Source organism: Eulemur rufifrons, chromosome 28, assembly GCF_041146395.1.
Source record: "Eulemur rufifrons isolate Redbay chromosome 28, OSU_ERuf_1, whole genome shotgun sequence".
In the NCBI taxonomy this organism is placed as follows: domain Eukaryota; kingdom Metazoa; phylum Chordata; class Mammalia; order Primates; family Lemuridae; genus Eulemur; species Eulemur rufifrons.
The window spans coordinates 70,644,405-70,671,040 of record NC_091010.1 but is presented as its reverse complement, the minus strand read 5'-3'; the positions used below and the strand labels follow the sequence as shown (position 1 = coordinate 70,671,040).

General features: G+C 62.9%; 1 protein-coding gene across 2 annotated transcripts in view; it reads left to right on the top strand.

Annotated features, from left to right (window-relative positions):
• Positions 1 to 1,739: 1,739 nt before the first annotated feature.
• The window catches only part of STK32C (serine/threonine kinase 32C), a 46,837-nt gene continuing 21,940 nt past the window's right edge, over positions 1,740 to 26,636 (top strand). The window contains exon 1 of one of the 2 annotated variants that reach the window (XM_069460809.1): positions 1,740 to 2,017. In XM_069460809.1, the coding sequence (XP_069316910.1) occupies positions 1,966 to 2,017 (52 nt within the window). In that variant the 5' untranslated portion in view covers positions 1,740 to 1,965. Of the gene's footprint in view, positions 2,018 to 4,825; positions 5,009 to 26,636 lie in introns of those variants that run through there. The other variant, XM_069460812.1, reaches the window with a different exon arrangement.

Sequence of the window (26,636 nt, the reverse complement as noted above, 5' to 3'; positions counted from 1 at the left end):
TGCTGAAGAGGTTGGGCCGGTGGCTCACGAGTCTCCTCAGCGGCTTCAGCAGGAGCGAGGAGGAGGGAGGGGTGTCCAGGAGGGATCTGCAGGGACCCTCTTGTCTCAGATCCCTTTGGTATGTACAGGAGACTCACGCGGTTTTTGAGTGTTGTGCCAGCAGAAACGCTGCTGGCTTGCGCTGAAAGGACGGGGCTGTCAGATTCCCCAAATTCCGTAAGCAGGAAGCGGCTCTCTCAGTCACTCACGCGCTGCCCTTCAGGACAAAAACTCTGAGGGTGGCCCCAAGGCCAGTGGGTCCTCCGTGGGCCCAGGGGGTGGAGCACCGAGGCCGAGGAGTCTCATCGGGCCTTGAAGCCTCCTGGAATTTGCCGAGCTGGATTTGAACGTAGCTGGGACCCGTGACTCCTCTGTTCCTTCTCAGGAACGGGAGTGTGCACCTTGCACCGTCGCCACTGCGGTCTGGAGGCAGGTGACTCGTTTTCGAGTTCCTCAGGTGCGCAGGGAGGAGAAGCGACTGCACCCAGAGCCTCCCCGCGCCTCATTAGAGGGGACTAGGGGCTTGAGTTGAAAACATTTAGCTGCGATTTGGGGCCTAGAGTTTACACGGTAATGTTGGTGCTCTGGGGAGGTGGGCATGTGGCGGATGTGTTGTTTATGGGATGGATGTGGACTTTGGGGGCCCAGGGGGTGGACGACAGGGGTTATGTGGCGGCCCCTCCCCGCCAAGACACCTGTCCGTGTCAGCCCGGTGCAAGTGACCTAACATGGCAAGAGGCTCTGTGCAGATGCAGTTTAGTTGAGGATCTCAAGATGAGACCAGCCTGGATTAGACTGGCCCTGAATCCAACCACAAGGCCCTCACCAGGGAAGAAAGGGGAGAACGACAGCCGGCGGGGTGGTGGGGCGATGGAGGCAGGGACCAGGGCGACGTGTCCCAGAGCCGAGCACACCCAGGACTGCTGGACCCTGGAGGCTGGAGGGGGCACACAACGGATTCTCAGCACCTCCAGAGGGAACCGGCCCTGCCAACACTTGATTTCAGACTTCCAGCCTCCGGGACCATGAGAGGGTAAGTTTCTGTTGTGTTGAGCCACCGCATGTGTGGTCATTTGTCATGGCCAGCCTAGGACGGCCACGGCAGGGGACCTGCAGGGTCCTGTGGGCTGTGAGCTTCAGCCCAGCCATTGCGGGGGGTGTGGTGCCGCGGCGGCTTCTCCACTCACTGCCCTGTGTCCTTTCTCCGCGCTCAGTCAGCAACAGAAGCCTGGTGGCCTCATGACCTTTAGAATCAATACGTCACCATAGCAACCAGGCTGGCACTTGGTCTCTGAAGCCCTTGCCTTCCTGTACTCTCTGTCCCCGGTCCGCCAGGGGTGATTCAGGGACTGTCGCTCCCCGGCTCCCACGGGGAAGGGGGCACCTGCGTGTCCCCCACACGGTGAGCGCCCCGTCAGGACCCCACGTGGGCGTGTCCTGGTTCCCAGAGGAAGCTCACGCTCTCATCGCTCTCATCGGGTGAGCTGAGGAGATTTAATAAAAGGACTCTACAAAAGCGTGGGCGGAGCGTGGGACGAGCACAGTGTTAATTTCAGAATGGTGGCAGGAGACAAAGGACACACGGAGCTGCTGCGTGCCAGCTGCGGGGCAGTCTGCGGGCGTCAGAGGCGTGTCCCTCAGAACCGTGGCTTTACAGCTGATGACAGACAGATGCACGTCTGCGTCTGGGTGTTGGGGCCTGAGCCCCGGGTACAAAACCGCCCCAGCCGGACACTCGCTGTCCTCCAGCAACACGGCCCCCTTCTGTCCCCTCACACTGCCTTCTTCCTAGGGTTGGTGTCCTACCAGCCCAGCAACTCGGACACCAGCTCAGAGAGCCCACTGGACCCCCCCAGGCTACAGTGGCCATGGGATCCACTGCCCGCAGGCCCCTGGCTTGTGTGCTCCTGGCTGCCGGAGTGGCGGATGCGTCTGTCCACAAAGTCACTGCCCGTCTCCTGCCACCGGAACAGGACAGGTGAGGCCCCTGCGCTCTCAGAGCTGATGTTCCTGACCAGTGTGGGCACTCGGGGCTCAGGAACTCTCTATTGTCCCTTCCCCTTCACGCTGGCCCCCATTCCAGCCGAGCCCCCACAGCCTTCCTGGAACTTAGAAGCCACTTCAAGTGGGGGGCTGGGGCTTGGGTGCTCTGGGGTGCCACAGCTCCTAACCCTTCCTCTGCCTCATGCCTGCACTGCGCACCCCACTCTCAGCCTGGCTTGCACCATCAGACCCTGTGTATCCAGGGACCCTGCGCTGGGGCTGGGACAGAGAGCTGCACCCCGAGCCCACAGGCCGCTGCAGGTCTCATCTGCTACGCTGGTCCCTCCGTCCCGTGGAGCCCACGCGGAGCCCCAGACCTTAGGGTCCAGTGTCAGACGGCCCACAGGAGGGCCTTCCTGTCTCCTGACGGGGGACAGGCACCTGGCTTGGCGCGTGGGGCTTTTGGCAGGGATGGGGAAGGAGGGTCTCCCAGTTTGGCATGCAGACACCCCCATGAATCCCTCCAGCCCCCTTCACTCTGTCCTCTGTCGGCCTTGGTGCCCCTGAGTCAGGAGCCCCTCTGCACCTGTACCCAGGGGACCGGCCAACCCAGCTCTGGGGGGAGGGGAGGGGAGGTGTCCTGGACTCTGACCTGTGTCCACTTTCCACCCCCCCACCCTGACCTGCAGGTCCTCAGCCTCTCCAACATTCACAGTGACGTTTCCTGCCACTTTCCCTGGACAAGAGGGTGGGGATGTGTGATAGATACATTTTAATCCTTTTCTGCCACTTGCAGGAGTCTGGGACGGGGAGAAGAGGGGTGGTCAGAAGCTGCATGTGTTTTGGGAGTGTGCGGTGCAGGGCTCCAGGCATTACCCAGCTGCTGCTCCCGATTCAGAAACATTCTGGGGGTATAGCTCAGGGGTGGGGCATCTGACTGCAAAAACACTCCCCCTTTGGTGCCTGCACCAGGTGAATACTGAGCCCCTCCTGGGGTGTAGGCGATATACTGGCACCTTCCATGTGCCCGGTGGAGTTGCAGGGGAAAGCAGTACCTGGGAGGCCTGGAACTCACCTCTGCACTGGAGGTTTAATTACATGCCAGATGCCTACGTGCTGGCCAGGCAGGGAGGCCAGGCAGGGAGGCCAGGCAGGGAGGCCTGCAGTAGATGGCCAGTCGGGCTAAACTAGGTTATGTTGTGATAAAATTACCTTCCAAATCTCAGTAGTTTACACAGGGGCTGATTTCTCCTTATTCTACATGTCCACTGCCGGTCAGCAGGTGGCTCCTGTGGTCCGAAGGGATGGGGACTCCCCCTTAGCCAAGCAGGTCTGTGTGGCCAGTTGGACCCTGGCCCTAGAAAGGACACAGATCTCCTGTGTTCACCTTTCACGGTCAGGCAGGTTAGGCGACCACACTGAAGGTCAGAGGCGGTGGGCAGAGCCAGCGGCTGCAGGGTGGTGTTGAACTTGTGCGCGGAGGGAGGGGCATGCAAGCCAGGTGGGGGTCCACCTTTCCTCAGGGGCAGAGCAAGAAGGCCCCTCCAGGACCTCCGTGGGCAGGAAGGGACAGCAGGCTTTGTGGCCCGGCTCCGGGCACGGCCTAAGGAGGCAAAGGCTGCAAAGTCAGACAACCAGGCGTCCGGAAACGACCCTTCAGTGACAAAGCATGAGGAGCAGGAAGCTCCGGGCGTATCGCGAAGGCCGAGCAGAGCCCAGCCGCCAGTGCCAAGGCCTCTGTCGCATCCCGGCAAGGGGACCCAGCGCGACTCGGCACGTAGTCCCCGGCCGGGCCTGGGCGCTGACCTGAGCCAGGAGGTGCTGCTGCGGGTGGTGCCCAAAGGGCCACGCTCTGGGGTGCCGAGGACCCCGCCGAGGGGAACCGGAGAGTGCAGCGCACGTGCTCCGCGCCGCAGCCGCCCGGCCGCGCGCGCACACATTCGCGCACGCGCTCGCAGCCCGGGTCCCGGCCGTGCGCCCCGCCCCCACCCTCCCGGGGCGCCGCGCTCCGGCTCAGCCTGCAGCCGCCGGGCGGGGTCGCGCGCCGGTCCGGTCCGCCTAGCCGCCGCCCGCCGCCCGCGCCCTGGGCCTCCAGCCCCGCCGCACGGAGCGCAAAGCCGCAGGTGAAATCTACGCCTCCTCCAGATCAGGCGGCGGAAGTCCGTTGGCCGGCTTTTTTCACGAAGGAGGCAGGAGTGGGGAGGCTCAAAGAGACCCGAGTCCCTGTTGCCCATGACACTCCGGCCGGGTCCGCCAGCAGGTCTCTGTTGCCCTGCGGGGCAGAGCCGGCCCGATCCCCGGGATCCCGGCCGTTCGTGGCCTCCAGAATACCCCAGGGAACCCTCGCCTGTCTTCCCTCGCTCTGTACCCGCCGCCTAGTCGGTGCCGCTGTCCCGGCGCCCACGCGGCGCAGACTCCCCCTCGTCCCTAGCCCGGCGCGGGCACCGGCACCGCGCGCGGCGCCCGCCCCATCCCCACCCCGGCTCCGCCCCCGGCCCTCGGCTCCACCCCTGACCCCTTCCCCGCGGGCTCCTCCCGGGCTCCGGCCCCGCCCCGGCCCGGCCCCCGCGCGCTCGCAGGCGGCTGGGAGGGTTCGGCGCCCAGGAGAACCGGAGCCGAAGCTGGGGCGCACGGCGGGCGCTGCCAGCCCCACCGCTCCCGCTCCCGGCCCTGCAGGCCGGCCATGCCCCCGGCTCCCGCCGCGGCGTGCACCCAGGCCCGGCGATGAGGAGCGGCGCCGAGCGCAGGGGCAGCAGCGCCGCGGCGCCCCCGGGCTCGCCGCCCCCCGGCCGCGCGCGCCCCGCCGGCCCTGACGCGCCCCCGGCCCTGCCGCCGCCCGCTGCCGGCCAGCCCCGGGCTCGGGACGCGGGCGATGCCCGCGCGCAGCCGCGCCCCCTGTTCCAGTGGAGCAAGTGGAAGAAGAGGATGGGCTCGTCCATGTCGGCGGCCACGGCGCGGAGGCCGGTGTTTGACGACAAGGAGGACGGTGAGTGCGGGGACCCGCGCGCTCTCGCAGGGGCGCACGCGGCGGTGGCAATTTTCTCGCGTCCGGACACCGCGGCCACGCGGGTGGGACCGCTTCCCGGGGCGCCCCGGTTTGTCGGGAAACTCGCGGGGGGCGGCTGCGGTCCACGCGCGTCCGGGGCGCCGCGTCCTGGTCTCCAGCGGCGGCGACGCGGGCGCAGCAGGCTCAGCCTGGTCCCGCGGGGTGAGGGTCCTTGGTGGCAGCCCCGGGCTTAGGCGCGACTCCGCCCACTGTAGCCGAGGCTTTGTGTTCCGTTTACCCGTTTGGGGGCGACGTGTGGGCTCGGCTGTCACTTTGCAAATCCAGGAGGCGCTCACCTGTGATGAGTTTGTGAAGCGAGGTGCCTGCCCCACAGGTGGCGGGGGGACCTTGGCCCCGCCGAGCTCGATCTCCCGGTGGGGTGGCCGTGCCGAGTCGCCATGGGCATGCCCGTGTTTGCACTCCGAGGTGTGGTGGAGACCCGGCCCTGCCTCTGCGCTCTTGGGAACTAGTTCGCGGTGAAGTCCTGCAAGTGAAGCTGCCCGCCCAGGGGACGGGGTCTCTTGAGTGATCACGAAGAGGTGGGCTGGGGGAGGGGAAAGCCTGGAAGGAAGGACAGGTGACAGGAACCGCGTGTGCAGGTATTGGGCACCAGGGACCTTTGACCTGGCGCCTACAGGGAAGGAGGCCAGTGGTGTCTGCCTCTGGGGCACTGTGAAAAATTCACTTGTAAACACACAGCTCTTTTCTACAGATGTCACGTAGATGATTCTAAATGGTACTATGATGACACATTTGATGTTTTTTTGACATTTTCTTAAAATAGTTGAAATATGCATTTTTCATTTGTAGGCAGCCTGCAGAGGTATGATGGATCTTTTATAATTTTAGAGCACAGCTCAGCTCTAGAGACCAAGCTATTTACTTTAATAAATAATGTAAGCGTTATAGGAAATTACAATACTACGACCTCGGGCCAGCGTTGGTGAACGTGGTTTGGGCACCGCCTTCCTCACAGGCGGCCCCGGCAGCCTCGTGTTGGGCTCGGGGGCTGCGGGCGCTGCTGGCCCGGCCGGCAGGGAAAGGACGTTCAGGACCAGCCACCAGGCCCCGTCTGCCCCGGGGTGACCTGTCGTTGTATTCCGAACCTCCGGACAGCAGAGCTCACTGTGCTGTGGTTTCGCATGTTACATGTTTTTGTTTTTAACATAAACATTCAAAGTGAAGAGAGCGGAGAGAGTGACGGCTCAGCAGGAAGCAGATTCGAGTCTGGCTTCTGGCTGTGGGTGGTGGGGGAGAGCACTCTGAGAAACATCTGGTGGCAGCTCTTCTGGTGTCAGCCAAGGGCTGCCCCTCTCTGGGTCCCAACGTCACGCCCTGGGGTGGCAGCCACTGTGGAAACAGGGACACTAAGTCGCGCAGGGGCTGCCTTCAGCTTTTTGTGGTAGACTGTTCCTACTTGCTCCCTTGTGTTATGTCTCAGAATTCCAGAGTCATTAAAAAGGCAGAAAAGCGGTCTGTGGTGCTCACGATCTGATTCCAGAATTGTTTTGTGCATCCCAACACCCCTTATCAGCTCGTGGCAGGGTGGCAGGGGGTCGGCTGTTCCGAGTGAGGTGGTCCGTTGGCGGGGCGCACAGGTGCCTGTTCTCTGTGACACGGGACCATCGCTTGCTCATGACTGGGTGCGGGAGCCACGTCCCCACACTGAGCACACGCTGGGACTTAACTGGGCTTTGCTTGGTGAAATTGGGAGGCCAAGACTGGCCCCGGGTCTGACAGCTGAGGATGTTCTCTGCGTAGGTGACCACTTCATCCCACTCTGTCGTGTCATCGATGGGGCACAAACAGCCCGGAGGCCGCAGCACAGTGTTTGCAGAAAGAGCGCTGTGCACCAGGTAACGGGAAGTCCCGGGGATGTGTTCACATGGAAAGACTCTCTCAGGAAGGGCCGCGCCCCCGGCACCCCCGTCTTCTCCAGGGTAGTGAGGTCGTTGCCCCACTGCAGGGCGGGCTTAGGAGAGGGTGGTGTTGAGCTGGGGGACTTGCAGCCACTGGAACTGCACGGTTGCTATGGCAATGGGAGACCTTCTGATGATTTTTTTAGATTAAAACACCTAATTAATATATCAAAGTTGGTATGCAGAGGAAAAGAAGAAAGAAAATAAGAGGGCAATTTAACAAAGTGCCAGGTAAATTTCAACTAAAAAGCATAGTTGTGACATACAAGATCTTAAATGTCCCCGTTCCTTGCCTGTAATCCCTGTGGAATCCGGAGCCGGTTTCCTCATCGGCAGGTGCCGGTTCGGGCTCAGCATCCTCTGCGCCGCCGCCGCCTCCTCCTCCTCCTCCTCCTCCTCCTCCTCCGCCCGGGACAGAGGGGCGGGTCCCCATCTTCTTCCCTCAACCCTTCCGTCCGTTCCAGTCCTTCTTTGACTGTCGAGAAGCTCCTTTTAGGGGTGGAACCTGCTCAGGGAACCTGCCTTTCCTCTGCTGCTCCGCCCCGGAGCTGCGAGGTGCTGGGCAGCCCCTTCGTATCCGTCTTCGTGTCCCCGTGATGCCGAGTGAGGCTGAGGGATGTTTCCAGCACCTTCCCGCCGAGCTGCTCTGTAGCCTGGTGGTGACCAGCGCAACTCGGGGTTGCGGCTCGTCTCAGCCGGCTGTGGCCCTGGCCTACTCGTGGGGGTAACCGCTCGCTGAGAAGGTTCGGCCGTGCCCAGAGAAGACCGGGCGGAGGCAGGCCTGGCAGGCTGTGGGGCGCCTGCCCTGAGTGCGCTGCCTGGGCTTCCAGACTCGCGTGCGCTTGTGAGCGTTTGTGCTTTAAGCCTCCGTCGCTGCAGCTTCAGACTGAGAGACGTGCGCGGTGGGCGTTCCAGCACACGTCCCCCAGCCTTTCTGGGACCGTAGTCACACACAGCCACGCAGAAACACAGAAGTGGGGTCCGCAGACTGCTCTGTAGACTGTTGTGTTGGAACTTGCTCTGTTATTTAGCAATGTCACCGACGTCTCGTCCATCTGAAGCCCCGTTTGTTGGCTAAATTCACAGCAGCCGTTCTCAAGCTGGCTTGTGCCCTGGATTCGGTGGACGCTCTGAAAACACGGGCGCCCGGGCCCCACCCGTCAGTTCGTCCGGAAGCCCCTGTGACGTGTATGATCCTCGGGGCCGGGAATCGGGTTTTGCGGTGCTCCTCTGTGTCGATACAATGTTCTCTATTTGCTTAAGTTCCTCCCGTAGGACGGGAGGTGCTTCTCATTGTAAACATGCTCAACAATCTGTCGATGAACACCTTTGCACATTTGTCTTTGTGCACTTGGCACTTTCCTTAGGGCACATTTTTGGGAATGACTGCCGTGTCAGAGGGTGTCCACGTGAAATACCTTGGTGTGTGTGGCCAGATCCCTTAGATTCAGACGAAGTCCCTGGACGAGCCAGCCGCTGCCTTGGTGCTGGTCACACAGAGGTGACCAGGTGGCTGTGGCCTCTGCTGTCCTGGGGTAACGGGCTGGAGGGAGGCGGAGACTGAGAATGGACCAGGAGACGTGAAGGAACTGCGTGAGGAGGGAGAGACAGGGAGACCCTCCTCCATGGAGCGGGCCAGTCTGCGCCTGTTCCGGGAGTGCGTGGAAGTATTTCTCCCCTGAATCCACGCCAGTTTTGGGTATTAGCAATGTTTCTTTTTTTCCCTTTTCTCTCTTTCTTTCTTTTCTTTTTTTTGCCAATCTAAGAGATAAAAAGATATCATTAATGCTTTGAGTTTCTTTAATTACCAATGGGATTAATAATCTTTTTGCTTTTCATGTTTGGGGCATCGACATTTCTTTCTTTCCTTTTCCCCGAGTTGCTACCTCATGCTCCCTGCGGTTTCCTCCGCGACGGTTGCTGTCACGTTGCTTTTGTCTCTTTCTCAGATGTAAAGGCTTCGCCTTTAACGCTTCCCACTCCTGTTTGTCATTTATCTTTTAATGCTGCTGGGTTTTTTTCCTGTGTGGATGTGTTTAATTTTTGCGTGGTCAGATTCATCAACATCTGCCTTTGTGGCAGCTTCCTGTCTTGGTGTTGTGTCGCAAAAGTCCTTCCCAGGCACAGTTAATAATAATTCAGTTTATAAACCCACACCTGTACTTTCTTCTAGTACTTCTGTGGTTTTGCTGTCTGTGCTGGAAGTTTCAATCCATGAGAAATAACACTCGACACATGCTGGGAAGGTTTCCTCCTGTTGGTCTTGCTCTCTCCTGGGTTGCACACGTTTAGGATGTTTCCAAGATTAAAGGTTTCAACTCTCCCGTCCAGCCGGGTCCCGGCAGGCAGCTCACAGCCCCCAGGGCTGGGCTCTGGGATGGGTGCTGGCTGCTTGTTGCTGCTAGGCTGTGAGCGGGACCGTCTTACTCAGCGTCTGTCACTCTGGTTAATGCTGATGTGAAGGAAAACTCTACTTTTTAAAACATTCATCTGGTGTGTGGTTAAGATTTTGCTTCCTCTTGTGCATGGCTTCCCTTTGCCAAGGTTCTTCTTGGCTCTCACAGCTTTTAAGTTCACTTTCTTGGGCTCTCTGGGGTCTGCATTGTCACCTGCAGAGAAGAATTGGTTCTGTTTCCCGGTGGCGGTACCCAAGCTCACCGAGTGGAGGAGTGAGAAGCTGCAGAGCCCCGGGCTGTGGACAGCTGGGGACGGCTCCTCTGTCCCATCGAGGTTGATGGCCTCGTTTCAAAGTGTTGGTTTAGCCCGAGTCTACGAAGTCTGTTTCCAGTCAGGTGCGGACTCCAGTTTCGATGGGTGCCTCGTTCCGTGTCTCCTGACCCTGGGAGGAAGGGGAGGCTGTCCGTGTGATCCAGACACGGCTGATGCTGATCCCACCCCCGCAGTGCAGGGGCCGCGGGGGCAGCAGATCCCAGGGTACTTCACCAGCTGGCGGAGCCGGCGGCAGAGCCCCGGGTTGAGGGTGGGCATGTGGGTTTGGGTGGGCAGGAAGTGCGCGGTCCTGGCCCAGCCCCGGCTTCCCCTGGCATGTTGGTCCGGGGTGCCCGGGCTCCAAGCCCCGCCCCGGCGGTCCTGGGGGGCCTCTGGGCAGCCGTGGAGCTCGATGCGTTTTCCCAGCTGCCGAGGCGGGTCCAGAATGGACTTGGGACCACTGTCGTGCTTTTTATGTAACAAATGTCAGCTCTGCGTGTCTATCCATCTGGTTGTGCATTTTACCAGGCTAAAAATAAGCTGCCTTTTCTTTTAAAAATTTAACCACCCAGCTTTCCAGTTGAGAAGTAATGCAAGGATGCACTGGAGGTGATTTGTGTTCAGGGCTTCTCTGTGTGGATGGGGCCCACGGAGACGCCGAGATGGCCTGGGGGAGGCCAGGCCACGGACAAGCATTTCTTCCACATAGAGTGGGGACAGCTCCTGGCCGCTTCTCCTGGTCCCTGACCACTGGGAGCGCATGCAAATGCGGACTCCAGTCCAGTGGGTCTGGGTGGGCCTGAGAGTCTGCGTCTCCAACCAGCTCCCGGGTGACGCCGCAGACACACGGCAGGCGCACGGGGCCCAGCGAGGCTGGAAACCCACGGGCCCTGGCGCCCCGGCACGGGCTCCTGCTGGGCCTGGAGCAGCGACGGGGCTCCTGCTCCAGGGCTCTGCTGGGGGACGGTGACAGGGATGAAAGGAGCTCCTTTGGGGACAAGCTGACACGTCTTACAAAGGGCCAGTTGTTGGGTAAAGTTGCCGGTTATCAGGGGTGCCGCGACATTGTAGACAGCTTGGTGTGTCTCTTCCAGTCTTCTTTCATTTCTGTGTCCTCCCCGCAGTCTTTTCCTCCAGCGTGTCTGTCCCCACCTGACGCGGGGACCCCGGCCTTTCCCTGTCCCATGAGCTGGGACTGGCGTCTTTCTCCTGCCACCCAGCCGAGGCGCGTATGAAGCGCCCAGCGGCAGGTTGTTGAGGGTGTGTCCCCACCCTTCTGGGCGCTGTGTCCTTCTGTCCCAGGGTTGCAGGAGCGGCTCCTTTTCCCTTTGGCCCCCACACCTGTGAGTGCTGATGGGGGGGGGTCTCTGCTACGAGGACCCCAGATTCCGGGCCAGGCCCTGAGGGTCTCTCTTGGGCCGTTGTCCTTGTGTTAGGTGAGAGCCTGTCCCTGTGGTCCTGGTCCCGCGTCCTCGTTAGGAGGCTCAGAGCTGAACGTGGGGGTCACGTCAGCGAAGGACCAGGCCCTACCTGGTGTCAGTTTTCCTTCCCATGCAGGTGTCCTGCCCACCTAGCACGTGTGAACTGTTTCTCTGTGCCTCTTCCCTCCTCTGTCCGAATGTGACCGTAGGTACAGACAAAGCCCTGGCGGCACTGTTCATCTTTCTGCCTGTAGTGATGACCAAGGGTCTGGCTCATGCAAGACCTTGGTCTTCCCAGCCACCTCGCTCCAGCTCTGGCCGTCAGCGTGGGAGTGTGACCGCTGCGGTGGCATCTCTGTGCCCGAGCGCTTCCTTAGGTGTCTCCCCCTGGCCTGGTGTGGGCAGGTGCTGCCCCACCCCCACCCCCCCCCACACAGGCAGGACCCAGCACGTTGGGGATTCTAGTGACCAAAGTCTGAGACAATCCGGGAGAAACTGTAAGTAATAAAATTATTATTAAGCACCCAGATGCCTGTTTCATCAGAAAGCAATGTTCCCATCGGTGTGAAGCCTATCATTTTAAAAACCAAGGCAGACGAGGAGATGAGCGTGGCCGGGTGCGGGAGCAGGTCCAGACCTTGCCCGACATGGTGCGTCTGCTGTGGGACGGTCACCCCCGCCCCACCCGTCCCCAAGACGCCACCCGGAGCCCACGGTGGCTCTGACAGGCTCCTCCCCAGCTCCGGCCCGTCGATCCCGTGAACACTTAGCTCCGTGTTCTGTGAGCGCTGGAGCTGAGATGGCGTAGGTGGGAGTCAGTGTCGCCCCCAATTTATTAAAAATAGGAACGGAGCACATTCCATTCCTCACGGTGGTTTAAAAGTTGACTTTGGAAAGGTTCCTCTGCTTCCAGAATTCACATCACGACTCCTCGTGCTTCAGGTGCACAAGGCGTAGCAGCGTGTGATGAGAGCAGGAAACCACGTGTTCGCGGTTTCCTCGTGAGCATGTCACGGGCGTCGCGTGCACGTGGGCCTTGGCCGGGAGGACGTGGTTGTCTTGCCCGTCGCACAGCGAGGGTGAGGAACGGAGCCGCCTTCCCCGGCGCCTCTGCCTCCGTGCCCGGTGCCTGAGCCCTTTGCTCTGCGTCCTGGTCACACCCGACCTGAGGTCCGCGACCGCGAGGAGAGACAGTCTCGGCAGCTCTTGTGCTAACAGGGCCCAGGGCCGGCACCGCACTCCTCCCGCCAGGCACGGTTTGTGACCACGGGATCCGCTGTCCCAGCTGTCTGTTGCTGGTCACAGACACCCCAGAACTTGGTGACTTAACAACCATTTTCTTCCTCGGGATTCTGTGGGCTGGGGACGTGGGCAGGCCGTGGGGACAGGTTCTCTGCTCTGTGCGACGTCCGCGGGACCAGGACACCCAAGGTGGCTTCCTCATCTGCCAGGACGGCTTGGAGGGCCAGAGGCTGCCACAGCCTCCCAGGAGTCCTGTCTGGGAGTGTCAGTCCCCGCTGTTGGCACCACACTGGTCATTTACACTGCCCACCATGTCACCCCAGCGCTTCTCGGCTCCTGCTGGCCGAGGGTCTGTGCCCAGAGGTTGGAGCACCAGGCGTGGTCTAACCAGGCACTGCCATGGCGGGCCCTTCGGTAGGTCTGCCCGGCAGTGGGTGCAGACACAGGAGTGCGTGGGCAGCGCTGGGCGCTGGCTGCCCTGGGCACTGGGCACGATGGCTGGGGGGCCCGAGCCCCCTGATTTGAGGAGGCCCCTGCAGAGGGTGCAGTGTGGAAACCGAGTCAGGAGTGGGACCCTCCCCCAGAGCCCGCGGCAGGGAGAGGCGCAGGCAGGGGGGCTGAGAGACGCAGCTCAGCCGCCCAGACGCTGGCGCCACGAGGGATGGACGTGGCACGGGAGGTAAGTGGCAGCAGGGGGGGACGGTGGTGGCAGCCGTGCGTGGCCTTTGCCCCTTCCTCCTCCCCCGGCCCCCAACTCCGCGCTGCCCCCGACACTCCTGTCCAGGCCACTGAAGCCCTGGGAGTCTCCGAGGCACAAGCCCGGCCGTCCCACTTCTGTGTGGCCATCGTGCACCCAGGGTCACCCGGGACATCGCGTCCTGCCTGCTGACCTGGCGTCGATATTAATAGTGTCCCCTTTCACTCCCAGAAGTGTCCTGGTTTGGATGATAGATTATACGGCCGCCCTATCTAACCGCCAGGCACCGTTGCCAGAACGATCTCTTTTCCTCCTTCACAGCTTGTTATTACATAATGACAGTGACAGGACCGAGCATTAAGAATCACGGTATCTTACGTAATCTTGGCACTAACGCGACCACCGCTCGTGGTTTCTAACGTTACCTTCTCAGCCACACTGGAATACACACAAAACGTATATTACTTTTTAAAAACTTTTTTCTAATACACTCGTTCTAGAGTGTTTTGGCCTCGCAGAAAGGCTGGCGGATGGTGCACACAGCTTCCTGGGGCCCAGACCGGCTTCCCCTCACACTGGCGTCTCGGTCAATGCGCGGCCGGGGCTGAAACCAGTGACCCGATGTCGCCACGCTGCTGACTGACGGCCGCGCTCGACCCAGATTTCCGTAGCTCTGCCCGCGTGTCCTTCCTCTGCCCCGGTCCGCGTCCAGGGCCTCCCGTGATGTTGCGTGTCGTGTGGCCTCAGGCTCCTCCCGGCTGGGACAGTCTCTCAGGCTCCTTGTTTCGATGACCTTGAGGGCCCTGGCCGGGCGTTTTGCAGGGTCCCCCCCGCCCCCGCCCAGGGGTCTGTCCCGTGTTTTTCTCAGGGTGGGGCCCGGGTCACCGGCTCTGGAGGAGACCACAGGGCAAAGGCCCTTTGGTCCCTTCATGTCTGGGGTCCACATGTCAACACGGCCCTGCCTGACGGTGGTGGCCGTGGTCCCCCAGCTGGGACTGTCAGTGACCCTCCCCCTTCCACACCGTCCTCTGTGGCAGGAGTCACACGCGCAGCGCACACTTAGGGGCGGGGCCGTGGTCCCCCTGCCCGAGCGGCTGCGTCCATGTGCGAGTGCTCGGATTCTGCTGCAGAGATTTGTCTCTTCTCCTGTTTATTTGTCGCTCGATCACTTACGTCACCGTGGACTCGTGGATGTCTGTGTTGTACTTTGGGCTGTGACAATACGACCGTGTTCCTTGGCCAACTTTAGCTGTGGCCCTGGGAGCTCCTCAGCTGGCTGCAGGTCCCTGGGCAGCCCGTCCGCGTTCTGGTGTTTTGTCACCACTGGTTTCTGATCACGTCCTTTCCGGCGTGACGAGCTGCTCCAAGCTTACCCTGCATGTTCCCTGACCATCCCCAGCATCAGCTGTTTCTGCGAGGAGCCCTGGCGTTGGAAACCGAGGTCTGGGTGCCGGCTGTGCTCCTTGCTCCTGGGGACAGAGGTCCTTGTCAAGCACAAAGCCGACCACGTCACACGCTGGCTGAGACCCTCACGGTTTCCCGCCGCTGCGTTCACTCAGCGGAGCGTGTCTTGTGAGCACCTGCTCCGGTCACGAAGAGGGGTGTGAATTGACACGACTCCCTTGGAGAACCGTCCGTCTACACCGCTGTGCACGGACACACCCCATGGAGCATGGCGGCAGACGCCCACATCCGGGCCCTCTGGGCTCTCCCGTGGGCCGGACATGATTTCACGGAACACCCACGTCAGACGCGGTCACTGTGGCCGGGACAGATGGAGACAGAACAGGACCGTCCATGATCCCATGTGAACACTGACGGAAACACAAACTGGTGTGTGTGGACCCAAACCCAAGTGAGCAGACAGCCCCAGTCCTGGCTGACACCGGTGACGGCTGCCACTTTGCCAGCCGCAGCTGCGACCCTTGACCCCATCCACCTTCTACGCGAGAGTCACAGAGACGCCCAGTCACGCGGTCACCCCACCGCCTGCCAGCCGCGAGGCCCTCGTACCTCAAGCCCCGGAAGCTCAGGAAGGTCACCTGGCGGAAGCCCAAGCCCCTCATCTGACCTTCCAGACCCCCCTCAAGGCGCCGGGTCCCGTGCCGTGTTGTGCCTCGTTGCACCGAGCAGCGAACCAACTTGTTCAGCCACAGCCGTCCCTGGTGGTCTTTGGCTGGGGGCTTCGGCTCCGGTGGCCCAGCAGTTGTCTCCCTGGGTGTGGACCCGGCCAAGTGTGCACATCTTTGCGCCGAAGGCCTGAGCGGGAAGGTCCGCACGGCGCCGCGTGCAGCAGCCAGAGACGGGTCGAACCCAGCGCACGGTGCCATCGCACACACGGCACGTCCCGTCTGCTCACGTGGCAGCGTCCTCTGCAGCCCTGGGGGACGACACACTGGCACGCGTGGTCGGACCTCGTGAACGGGCGGCCGCGGGCAAGAAGCCAGACTCCCGCGTCTGCACTGTCTCCATTTGCGTGAAGAGTGCAAGGTGCAGGATCCACGGGGGGCGGGTCTGCCGTCCCGCTGTGTCACCTCCGGGTGGGGCGGGCGCAGTGGCCTTCTGGGTGCTGGGAATGTCCTGTTTCTCAGTCTGGTGGCTCCTGCCCAGGTGTGCTCCCTTCACAAACGTCATTTGAGCTGATCACTGTGACATATGCACTTTTTTAAACATATATTTATAGTTTAATTAAAAGTTTTTGAGGACATTGGAAACACCCGTGCCCAGCCCTGCCCGGAAATCCTGCTCCAGTCGGCGTGGGGCGGGGGTCGGCGGCCGCGGTGGGCGTGACGCAGACCCAGGTCCAGGCGAGTGGCCACTCACACGCGTGCTATTGTTCCTGTGCTTGCGTGACGCCTGCCTGTAGTGCCCGTCTCCCAGCATGCGTGCCCCTGCCCCGGACACCTGCCTCCCAGGGGGCAGCGGAGGGGCCTGCGGGCCGAGTCGTGGTCGCAGGGACGGGGAAGGTGCCCAGGAGGCCGGCTGGGGAGGGGCTGTCCCAGGAGCCACCAGGGAGGCCGCGTCCCGGACTCAGGCTGCGCCGAGAGCAGCAGCTGTGCCAAGCCAAGGGCTCGTGCTGCCGCGTCCGACACGCTCCGGAGGGCGGGCACGAGTGCAGCCAGCGCCGCGTCAGTGGCGTCCCCTGTGCAGCTGCCGAGAGAACGAGCGACAGGCTCTGCTCCCCCCGTCGAGCATCCCGATCCTGCGTCCCTGTTCCTTCTCTCCCGTTTTCAGCAAAACTCGAACACGCTTGCCCTCCTGTCTGCAGCTCTCTCCTCCGATGCTCCCAAACCCCCGGGGCGTCGGGGTTTGTTCTCCCCGCTCAGAGCTGCCTGGCAGAGCGTCCCACAGGGTGGGGGGCAGGATCCGACTCTCTCGACGCCCCCCCAGGCTCCTCCTCGTCCCACCGGGCACCTCCCCTCCCCACTGCGCCCGGGCTCTGGTGATCTGGCAGCTCAAATATCACCCACGCGACTCCCAGATTTGTATCCCCAGCCGGGACCTGGCTCCCACGGTCCAGGCTTTTCTGTCCATCCTCTGCCACAACGTCGCCACTGACGTGTCTCAAATTCAGCCCTCCCCAACCCCACAGAGCCTGCTTGTCCCCTCCAGGCGCTCGGCCTCCCCTTGGCCTGGCCGGGGCCTCCCCTTTCCTCTCGGCCCCCCACTTGCCCTGCCCCCTCCTCCCCGTGCTCAGGGCACTGTCTCTGCCCCAGCTCCGGCGGGGCTTCCTGGGGTCTCCGTGCATCCCCATGCAGTGGCCAGTGGCCTTGTCTATGGCACCCCGGGCCCCAGCTGTGTGGGCTCCCCATGTGCCGGGCTGTGTGTGGCCCCACCCGGCCTCGGCAGCCAGGCCCACTTCCACCCTGCCCGCACCCGGCCCGGCCTGCCGGCGCGGACGGTGTGGCCCAGGCTACGCCTCTGGCTTTCTGCTGTTGCCGTTTGCTGCCGCCCACTGCTCACCCCCTTCCCCCAAAAAGGCACGTCGCACGATGCCAGGCGTCGTCTCTTGGGTTCACGCTCGTGTCCGGGCGCCTGCAAGCCCGGGCGGGGGCTATCTGCGTGGATCAGGGCAGAGGAGGGGACGTGGAGCACCGAGGGGCAGCGGGCGGCGGGGCCTGGCGCTGTTTCCAGGTGGCGGAAGTTGTGGGTCTGATGTCCTCCTTGCACCTCTCCCCAGCAGAGCCCCGGGACAGCAGCACCAGGCCTCAGACGGGCACCGACCCCGGCACTAAGACCCCCGACAGTGCGGCCATGCGGCTGAATCAAGGCTGCAGGGCACTCGGTTCCAGGGGCTTCCAGAAAGCAGCGCTGTCAGCAGTGCTTTCTGTGACAGGTGGGTCCCAGCACGGGGACCAGGCACAGAGCAGACCCAGCCTCACCTTGTCTGAAGGGTGTGTTCGGAGCAGGCAGCGCGGCTTCGTTGCTCGGAGGAATCCGGAGAAATCTCAGCTTTAGGATGGTCGGAGCAGCTGTGGGGAGGGTGTGCTGGGGCCGGACCGGCGGCTGCCGGGGTGGGACACGCGGAGCTGGCCGGCACCTTCCTCAGGCGAGCGTGACGGGGGTCTCGGCAGCCGCGGTACAACTGTCACCAGAGTCCCTCCCTGGAGGGGTCGGAAGCTCCTGTGTGCAGCCTGGTGGTGAGACCCTTGTCCCCCGGAGCTGGAGATTGGCTTGGTGACCAGGCCGGGCCTCGCGCCCAGGGCTGGGTGGCCGCGGAATGTGCCGGGGGTCCTGGGAGAGCCGAGCCCCCTCCTCACGGGAGCCCCCTCCTCACGGGAGCACACCTGTCCTCCAGCCCCCCAGGTGCGAGTGTGCGTGGGAGAGTGGAGGGGACGGAGCTGTCCTGGGTTTGGACCATGTGGCTGCGTCCGGCGGGCCCCGGGGCCGCGGAGTGTCAGGAAACCTTTCCCAGTGAGCTCACGCTGCTTAATTAAAACAAGACGCAGTGCTCCAGAGAACACGGCCCGCTCACCACAGCTGCGTTAATTGGAGGGTTCAGAAGTTTCCGTTAATTACACTTGCCCTCTCGCGGTTTCTCCTCTGACAAGCGCAGTCCCTGCTGACTTTCAGCTGCGATGAGCTGTCACAGCTGCCAATCTTGTCAGAATGGAGGTGAAGGGGTCACGTGAGCGCCCGGCATGGAAGCCAGTTCTGAGACTGGGGGTGCCTCAGCCACCAACTTCCCTTGGGAGCCCTGGGGGGTGGTCCTGGGTGGGGTGGTCCTGGGGGGGTGGCCCTGGGGGGTGGTCCTGGGGGGTGGCCCTGGGGGGTGGTCCTGGGTGGGGTGGCCCTGGGGGGGGTGGTCCTGGGTGGGGTGGCCCTGGGGGGTGGCCCTGGGTGTGGTGGCCCTGGGGCATGGCCCTGGGTGGGGTGGCCATGGATGGGGTGGCCATGGATGGGGTGGCCCTGGGGGATGGTCCTGGGGGGTGGCCCTGGGTGGGGTGGCCCTGGGGGGTGGCCCTGGGTGGGGTGGCCCTGGGGCGTGGCCCTGGGTGGGGTGGCCATGGATGGGGTGGCCATGGATGGGGTGGCCCTGGGGGATGGTCCTGGGGGGTGGCCCTGGGGGGTGGCCCTGGGTGGGGTGGCTCTGGGGGGTGGTCCTGGGTGGGGTGGCCCTGGGTGGGGTGGCCCTGGAGTGTGGCCCTGGGTGGGGTGGCCCCGGGTGTGGTGACCCTGGGAGGTGGCCATGGATGAGGTGGCCATGGATGGGGTGGCCCTGGGGGGTGGTCCTGGCTGGGGTGGCCCTGGGGGGTGGCCCCCGGTGTGGTGGCCCTAGGGGGTGGTCCTGGCTGGGGTGGCCCTGGGGGATGGCCCTGGGTGGGGTGGCCCTGGGGGGTGGTCCTAGGGGGTGGTCCTGGGTGGGGTGGCCCTGGAGTGTGGCCCTGGGTGGGGTGGCCCTGGGTGGGGTGGCCCTGGGGGGTGGCCATGGATTGGGTGGCCCTGGGGGGTGGCCCTGGGGGGTGGCCCTGGGTGGGGTGGCCCTGGGGGGTGGCCCTGGGGGGTGGCCCCCGGTGTGGTGGCCCTGGGTGGGGTGGCCCTGGGTGGGGTGGCCCTGGGGGATGGCCCTGGGTGGGGTGGCCCTGGGGGGTGGTCCTGGGGGGCTGGCCATGGATGGGGTGGCCCTGCAGGGTGGCCCTGGGTGGGGTGGCCCTGGGGGGTGGTCCTGGGTGGGGTGGGCCTGGGGGGTGGCCCTGGGGGGGTGGCCCTGGGGGATGGCCCTGGGTGGGGTGGCCCTGGGGGGTGGTCCTGGGTGGGGTGGCCTTGGGTGGGGTGGCCCTGGGGGATGGCCTTGGGTGGGGTGGCCCTGGGGGGGTGGTCCTGGGTGGGGTGCCCCTGGAGAGTGGCCCTGGGTGGGGTGGCCCTGGGGGGTGGCCATGTGGACAGTGGCAGACCCCTGGACCCTCAGGGCAGTGGTACTCCACACCAGTTAGATTTCTTTTGATCAGTGTTTTCATTATTCTATCATTTTTATTCTATCATTTTCTACTTTTTTACTTTTTAACCTGTGTCTTTAAATAGGATCTGCATCTTTTATAAATATTGCGTAGTGGACTCTTGCTGTTAAAAAATCAAGTCTGAAATGTCTGCTTTGTAATTGGAATGTTAATCCACTTACTTTAGTGGAATCACTGACACGGGTCAGTCTACAATCTTGCTGTTTTGTCTGTTTTCCCATCGGTCAGTTGCTCAGCGTCCGCCTCTCCGTGTTGGAACAGAAACCTCCCGAGGGCAGGAGACGGAGTTCTCCGCAGGTGTGGGAACACGGACTGGCTCCTCCCTGCTCTCTGGCCTGGCGGTTCCCAGGGCCGCAGCTCGGGGTCCCGGGGAGGAAAAGCCACCTGCTCTGCTCAGCTGTGTTGGCTCCTGGGGCTGTGGCAGGTCCTCAGCCCCGGGGGTGTGTGGGGACCGTGCTGCCCAGCAGGCCTGCACCTTCCTGTGTCCTCCACCTGCACCCCGAGTCGAGTCTGTCCTGGGGCTCCCACTGCAGACCCTGCTGACACGGCGCTGCCCGGGTGGTTTCAGGGCTCGTGTTCGGTGACATCTGCCCTTTGACCCTGTGTCCTGCGGCACAGGGTGCTCCTTTCCGCTGCCAGCGGGGCGTGGAGGCCGCGGGTACATCCTGAGGCCTGGGCAGCACGTTCTGGAAATTGGAGCGTCTGCGGCCGGGCAAGGCCAGCCCTGCGGGCACACGCAGGCTCTGTGCTCCGTGGGCATTGCCTGGCTTCGGTCTCCCGTTACCTCCGACAGCTGGGGGGGCTGCACCCCTCTTCTCCGTCGGGACCCTGGGCTTTGGGTGGGGTGGGCCGGGGCTGAGAGGCTCCCGCGCAGCCTGGGTGTGGGAAGTGGAGCCGCAGCCAGCGCGGGGGTGGCCGGAGGGGGAGGCGGGAGCTGTGTTTCTCACACTGCTCAGCACAGCCCTCGGCTTGGCGCTGGGGTCATCTCCATGACAGCCGCCTCCTCTTCCTCTCCCCCGCTCGCAGCAGGCACCGGACCCCCTGGCTTTTCCAGCGCGTGGGGGGAGCGTCCCTTCCCGAGCCCCCCAGACCGCCCGGGGTGGCAGGTGGCAAACCGCCCTGACAGGCTTCGAGGCCGGGCCCTTCCCCTCCTCCCGTCCGCCTGGAGCTCGCTGCCCCGTCCTGCTGCGCCCTCTTTGTGCGCGTGTGGCCACGTCAGGCCCCGGCAGCATCCTGCGTCCCCGAGATAGTGTCCATGACGCCCACCCTGGCTGCAGGGTGAGGAAGGCCCAGCCTGCGCCGCCGGTGCTGTGGCCGCTGTGCGTGTGCCAGGCCTCAGAGCCCCGTGACGCTGTCTTCTGCTGACACCTTCACAGCCCATTTGCTCCAACCCGGGACGGCGGGTCCTGTGGTTCTGAGTTTCTCGTGACCCCGCCGCCAGCGAGGGCTTCAGCCCTGGGGGAGAGAGCGCCTCCCTGGGCTGCTGAGGCTGCCTGCGGTCGCTGGGCCTGGGCGTCTGGCGGGAGCACCAGGTGGTGCCCCCCATGGTGGCCGTGCCCCCCGGCCCTGAGCTGCACGCGCTGCTCCCGTCCCTGCCCTGGTGGCTGAGCCTTCCCTGCGGCCGGGGCCTTGCTGCAGGGGATGGTGTCCACGCTGGTGGCCCTTGGTGGCAGGGCCCTGAGAGTGGGACTGTGCCCTTGTCCTGGAGGACTCGCAGGGCCGGCCTTTCCCTGCCCAGCTGAGGAACGCCGAGGGCGTAGCTTCTCCCCTTCTCTCGTGGGAAGCAGGACGCAGCTGGCCAGCCCCACGGAGGAGCGGCTGCGGGTGGCTGAGACCTTTAATCGATGGCCCCTGGCCTCACCAGGGCAGCCAAGTGACCAGAGTGTCCTTTGTGGAGCTCTCCCAGCAGTAAATCGACCTTGTTATTTTTTTTCTCAAGTGGGGCTCCAGTGTGCCCTGGGAGAAGCCATGGCACCGTCGCTGATGTGAGCTGACAGCAGAAGGTCGGGCTTGGGCTCAGGGCGGGAGCCCCAGGGCCGCCCGCTTTTGGCTGCCACAAAACGGCACGAGGGAAACCACCGGGAGCCACCAGGAGCCGAGAGGAAGAGGACTTGGCTCCGTTTCGAGTGGCTGCTCCCGGCGCCCTGGGGAAGGTGCTGGGCTGGCCGGGTGGCCCGGGAGGGGGCGGCGTGAGGGGCGGCGTGAGAGCCAGCGTGGGCGGCTCCGCCAAGCCGCCAGCGGGTGCTGGGAGCATCGGCGCCTCTCGGCTCGGCCGGGTATTTCGGGCGCGGCCCCACTGTGCGAGGCTGGAGCGTTACGTAATCCAGCGCCTCCCCCACCTGCACGTGTGGCACCCACCCCCGGAGTGCAGGGCGCGGAGTCTGCCCAGCTGGTGGCTCCGGCTCCAGGCTGGGCCCAGAGGAGGCCTGTCCCCCTTCCTGTGCGCACGGCCAGCCCCGGAAGCTGCTCCTGGCAGTCACGGCCGTGCAGGGGACTCGGCCCCTCGGACAGGCGGCCGGGAGTGTGCAAACCCCCCAGCCCCAGACGCCGTCCTCGGTGGGGCTGAAACGTGTGTGGGGGGAGGTCAGCTCTGCTCTGTCCTAGTCGCTGCCGGGCTCTCTCCGCGGGGGTCTGTTTCCGGGGGTCCTAGAACCCAAGCGAAGGGCTGTTTTGCGTTTGGTGCCTACCGGGAAAACCCTCTGACCACCCCGTGGGAGCTCCCGCGGGCTGCAGTGATTTCCAGCTGGAAGCCAGTTTTTGAGAGTAAAATGTTAATTTTTTAAGACAGTCTACGCCAGTCTGGGTTCCACACACACATTCTCGGCCTATGTGAGAGTATTTTTTTTCTAAAAAACAAAAAAAGACGTTCATATTGAGCTTGAAAAGCGCTGGTCCGGGCCCGGTAAGGTGTCCGCAGGGAAACTGGATTTCCTTCGGCCAGCGGGCGGGGGCTGGGGACGCGGATCAGGGACACAGGGGGCTGTCTGGGATCTGCTGGCGTTGCCTCTTGGGGACACTTTCTTGTCAGCGTGTCGCTCCGCCTTGTTTCTGGTGTCCACACAGGTCCCGCCCTGTGGCATCCAGCCACGCCAGGCTCTCGCGACACACGCCGGGTTTTCAGGTGTGAGCTGTGGACGTCACTGCACCCTGGTCTCGGTGACTTTCTGCGTTTGTCCCCGTGGGACCTGACGCTGTTGTGTTTGCAGCTGTCGTCTGGCCCCGTGACGGCCCCGCTGTGGCTTCTAGAAGGGCCGGGCCACCCTCTCGCCCCCCGCACGTGCGGGGCGCCCAGCACCGCCGTGACCAGACCTTTCCACGCGGCGAGTCGGGCGTCTCCTCCGTGTTCCCCTTTCGCGGCTGGGGGCACAGTCCGCACCGCCCCGCGGCCTCCGCCCCTCCCTGCTGGGCTGGTTTTCTCACTCATCTGTCCGGGTTCCTTGTAATTTAGGGAAATTAGTCCCTGATTTGCCATGTTTATTGCAAACACCTTTTCTCAGTTTGTAGCATTTTTATTTTTTATGAAAATGTGTGCCTTGGTCTCTACACAGAAGCCTTGCATTTTTTGTGTGGCGAAATTCCCCATGTGATCCAGAGTCCCTTCCTTTGCGGCTTCCGGGGCTCGTTTCCGCCTTGGAAAGGCCCCTCACTGCAGAGCCACAGTTGAATCCCCCCCCCCAGAACTCTGACGGGTTCACTGTGTGTGTGACCCTTGCTGTGCCTGGGGTTCATGTTGTCACGAGGAGCCAGGTAGGAGTCCCGCTCTGTTTTTCCTGGTCACACCACAGCTTGAAATGCCTGCTCTGCAACACGCCAAAATCCCCGTGTTTCGGGGCCTCCTGGACCCACGCGGCGCCGAGGGATCTGCCCCCGCGTGTTCTCTGGCGACGTCGGTAGCAGCAGCTCCTTTAAACGGCAGCTGAGAACCAAGCCAGGGGCAGGGTCTGCAGAGACGGCTGGGAGATGGCCCCAGAGGGTCTCGATGTGGAGGGCCCTGTCCCTAAACTGTCGCACCAAGACCCCTCCCGCCTTGCCCTGGGGGGAGCCAGGAGGATTTTGGAAGCTCTGCTCTGGAGCTGGGCCTTCTGCCTTCTGCGGCACAAATGCGTGGATTTTATTGTGGTTCAGGAGGTGAAGAAAGACCCTTGTCCCGAGCCGGCCAGAGCACAGGCTGGCCTTGGACCAACGGGGCTGTGACGCGGGCGAGGGTCAGGGTAGCGCGTGGTGGGCCCGGGTGAGACCGCTGCCCGCAGCCTGAAGGCAGAGGCTTGGGGAGGAGTGTCTGTGGGCATGTGCTTTCACACGTGTGTCCGTGCCTGTGTGTTGGGCACTGGAGGAGACAGCTTCGGTCTGGGCCAGATACAGGCCCCAGGCCTGGGACGTTGCCTCAGGCCTGCCCCGAGGGGTCCCAGCGGGCAGGGAACCAGGCGCTTGGTGCTCAGCAAGCGGAGGCTGTGGGCACAGACCTGCGGCCGGAGCCAGGGCGGCTCTGCAAGCTCCTGAGTGGCCCCTCAGAAGAAGGAAACTGCTCAGGTGGGCAGGAAAGGGGGACACCCGTGCTCCTGACGGTCCAGAGCCCTGGGTGGGGTCCCCGCCCCCTCCCAGCCCCCTCCTGGCACCAGCCGTGGGCGGGGCTAGAGCCAGCCCTGTGGCCCTCTCGGTGTCCTCGGGAGGCCCCGGCGCTGCCGTCCAGCCTGGCTCCTTCTCCGGCGGTTTCTGGAGAGCCTGCAGGCTGCCGTCCCATCGTGAGAGGTTTCTATATCCCGGCCAAGACTCGCGTCCCGGAAACCTCAGACGGAGCACCCGCAGGAACGCACGCTCCTCCCGCACTGCTCAGCCCTGCTGACGTGTATTTTTGGAAACATAAAAGAGAACAGAGTCTTATGCTCTGCCTAGAAATAACGCCTTTCCCTAATTCATTTCAGCTGGTCAAAAGCAGGCCCACCCTTCCCAGGGTGGCAGTCCAGCCTCTTGAGCTAGAAGGAGGGTGACGGGGGAGGCCTGGGCCGGGGGTCTGGGGGGCTGGGGCCGCATGTGCCCTGGACGTGGGCCTCACCTGGATGGTGCGGAAACCGCCTTGGAGCAGAAGCGTTCCGTGCTCTGCGTGTGTCCGGCAGGTACAGATACTCCGTGTGTTTGATGAGGGTCCCCTTGGCACCCACAGGCACAGGACCCCACTTAAACACCTTGTCACTGGCTCAGGGTGACCCGTTGGTTCCTTTGCCTCAGGGCCACCAAGTCTGCAGGTGCCTGGAGGCTTGTGCTCACCAACACAGCCGGTCCCCAACTGCTCACCTGGTGGCATCTCATGACTCTCCTTAAAAGTCACATTTTTGGGCCGGGCACGGTGGCTCACACCTGTAATCCTAGCACTCTGGGAGGCCGAGGCTGGAGGGTTGCTTGAGCTCAGGAGTCTGAGACCAGCCTGAGCAAGAGCGAGACCCCATCTCTACTAAAAATAGAAGGATTAGCCGGGCATGGTGGCGCCTGTAGTCCCAGCTTCTCGGGAGGCTGAGGCAGGAGGATCGCCTGAGTCCAGGACTTTGAGGTCGCAGTGAGCTAGGCTGACACCACTGTACTCTACCCGGTGTGACAGAGAGAGACTCTGTCTCAAAACAAAAATGTCATATTTTTATATATTTCCTTGAAAATTTTTTTCTCTGCCTTTATAAACGCTGTTTTCCAGCTGTGTGTCCGCCTTCTGATGTCCTGTGGGCTGGAAAATTGGTGACCAGGATCCCAGTTGCCAAAAACCTCTCGTCCAGACTCACTGTGGCAGTTCTCTGGGGGAAGATCCAGCTCAGCCGGCAGAATCTTCTCGCTCAGAAATTGCTGGATCCTGGTGCAGTACCCAGGCCTTGTCAGGATGTGTCATCAGACGAGGCCAGGTGCATAGTAAGCCCACTTGAAGGGACCCTCGTGCAGGACCTCTGTGCCCCACCATTGTGTGTGCACACAGACACAGAGCTGCACCTGCAGGCACATGCATGTACACACGCACACATGCATGCAGCACACACATGCACACAAACACAGACACATGTGCACACAGACACAGAGCTGCACCTGCAGGCACATGCATGTACACATGCACACATGCATGCAGCACACACAGACACACGTGCACACACAGAGCTGCACCTGCAGGCACATGCATGTACACACGCACACATGCATGCAGCACACACATGCACACACAGACACATGTACACACACACAGAGCTGCTCCTGCAGGCACATGCATGTACACACACACATGCATGCAGCACACACATGCACACACAGATACATGCACATGCACACAGGTTCTTCTGAGGTGTACCAAAGGCCTCCAGAATGAAAGAGAATCCTGTGCTCTACAAACTTCTCCCATTTTGGCCAGGTTTCCAGGGACCCCAGAAGGAGACCACCACCCCGGTCTGGGCACCTTGCTCCTAATGGGGGCTGGTCCCTGGTGCGGCTGGTTCATTCTGCCACAGGGAGCCCAGGGCACTTGTGTCACAGCCCCAGCAGCCTAGCGGGGGAGCAGTGGCCGGGGGAGCCTGGGGGCCTGGAAGGGGTTGCCCAGGCTGCTGTGCGGCCTGCTGGCCTAGCACTGGGCAGCCCCCCGCGACAGGGCAGGGACCCTCACTCAGGGACGAACAGCAGAGATGGCCGCGGCCCCTCTGTGGCTTGTCCCCACTGCCCCCGCCCTGCCCACTGCCACCCCAGGCCCCAAGGCTGGCTCAGGAATCCCGCTGGTCTGACCTCTGGGTTACTGGCCGAACCCTCGTCCAGGGCCCTCCCACAAGCACCTCTGGTTGGCTCCCCTCCCCCACACGAACTGGCCTCCCCGGCACCAGTGCCCCCCCCAGCTGGTCCTCCCCCTCCCCCGGCACAGCTCAGCCCCTTGCATTCGGCTTGTTCCACCTCCTACCTGGGCACAGGTTTTTGTCCTGGAGACCGGGTTCAGATCTTGCGGCACTGTTTGCTGGCCGTGGCCGTGAGCAGGTCACGTGGGCAGGTCACGTGTTCTGCGTGAGTCTCGGTCTCCTGCTATCAGGGCAAACACCTGTTTGCCGACGTGCAGGTTGGATACCGACACCCTCCCTCTACAGGACATCCGCAACGCGTGTTCTTATTCAA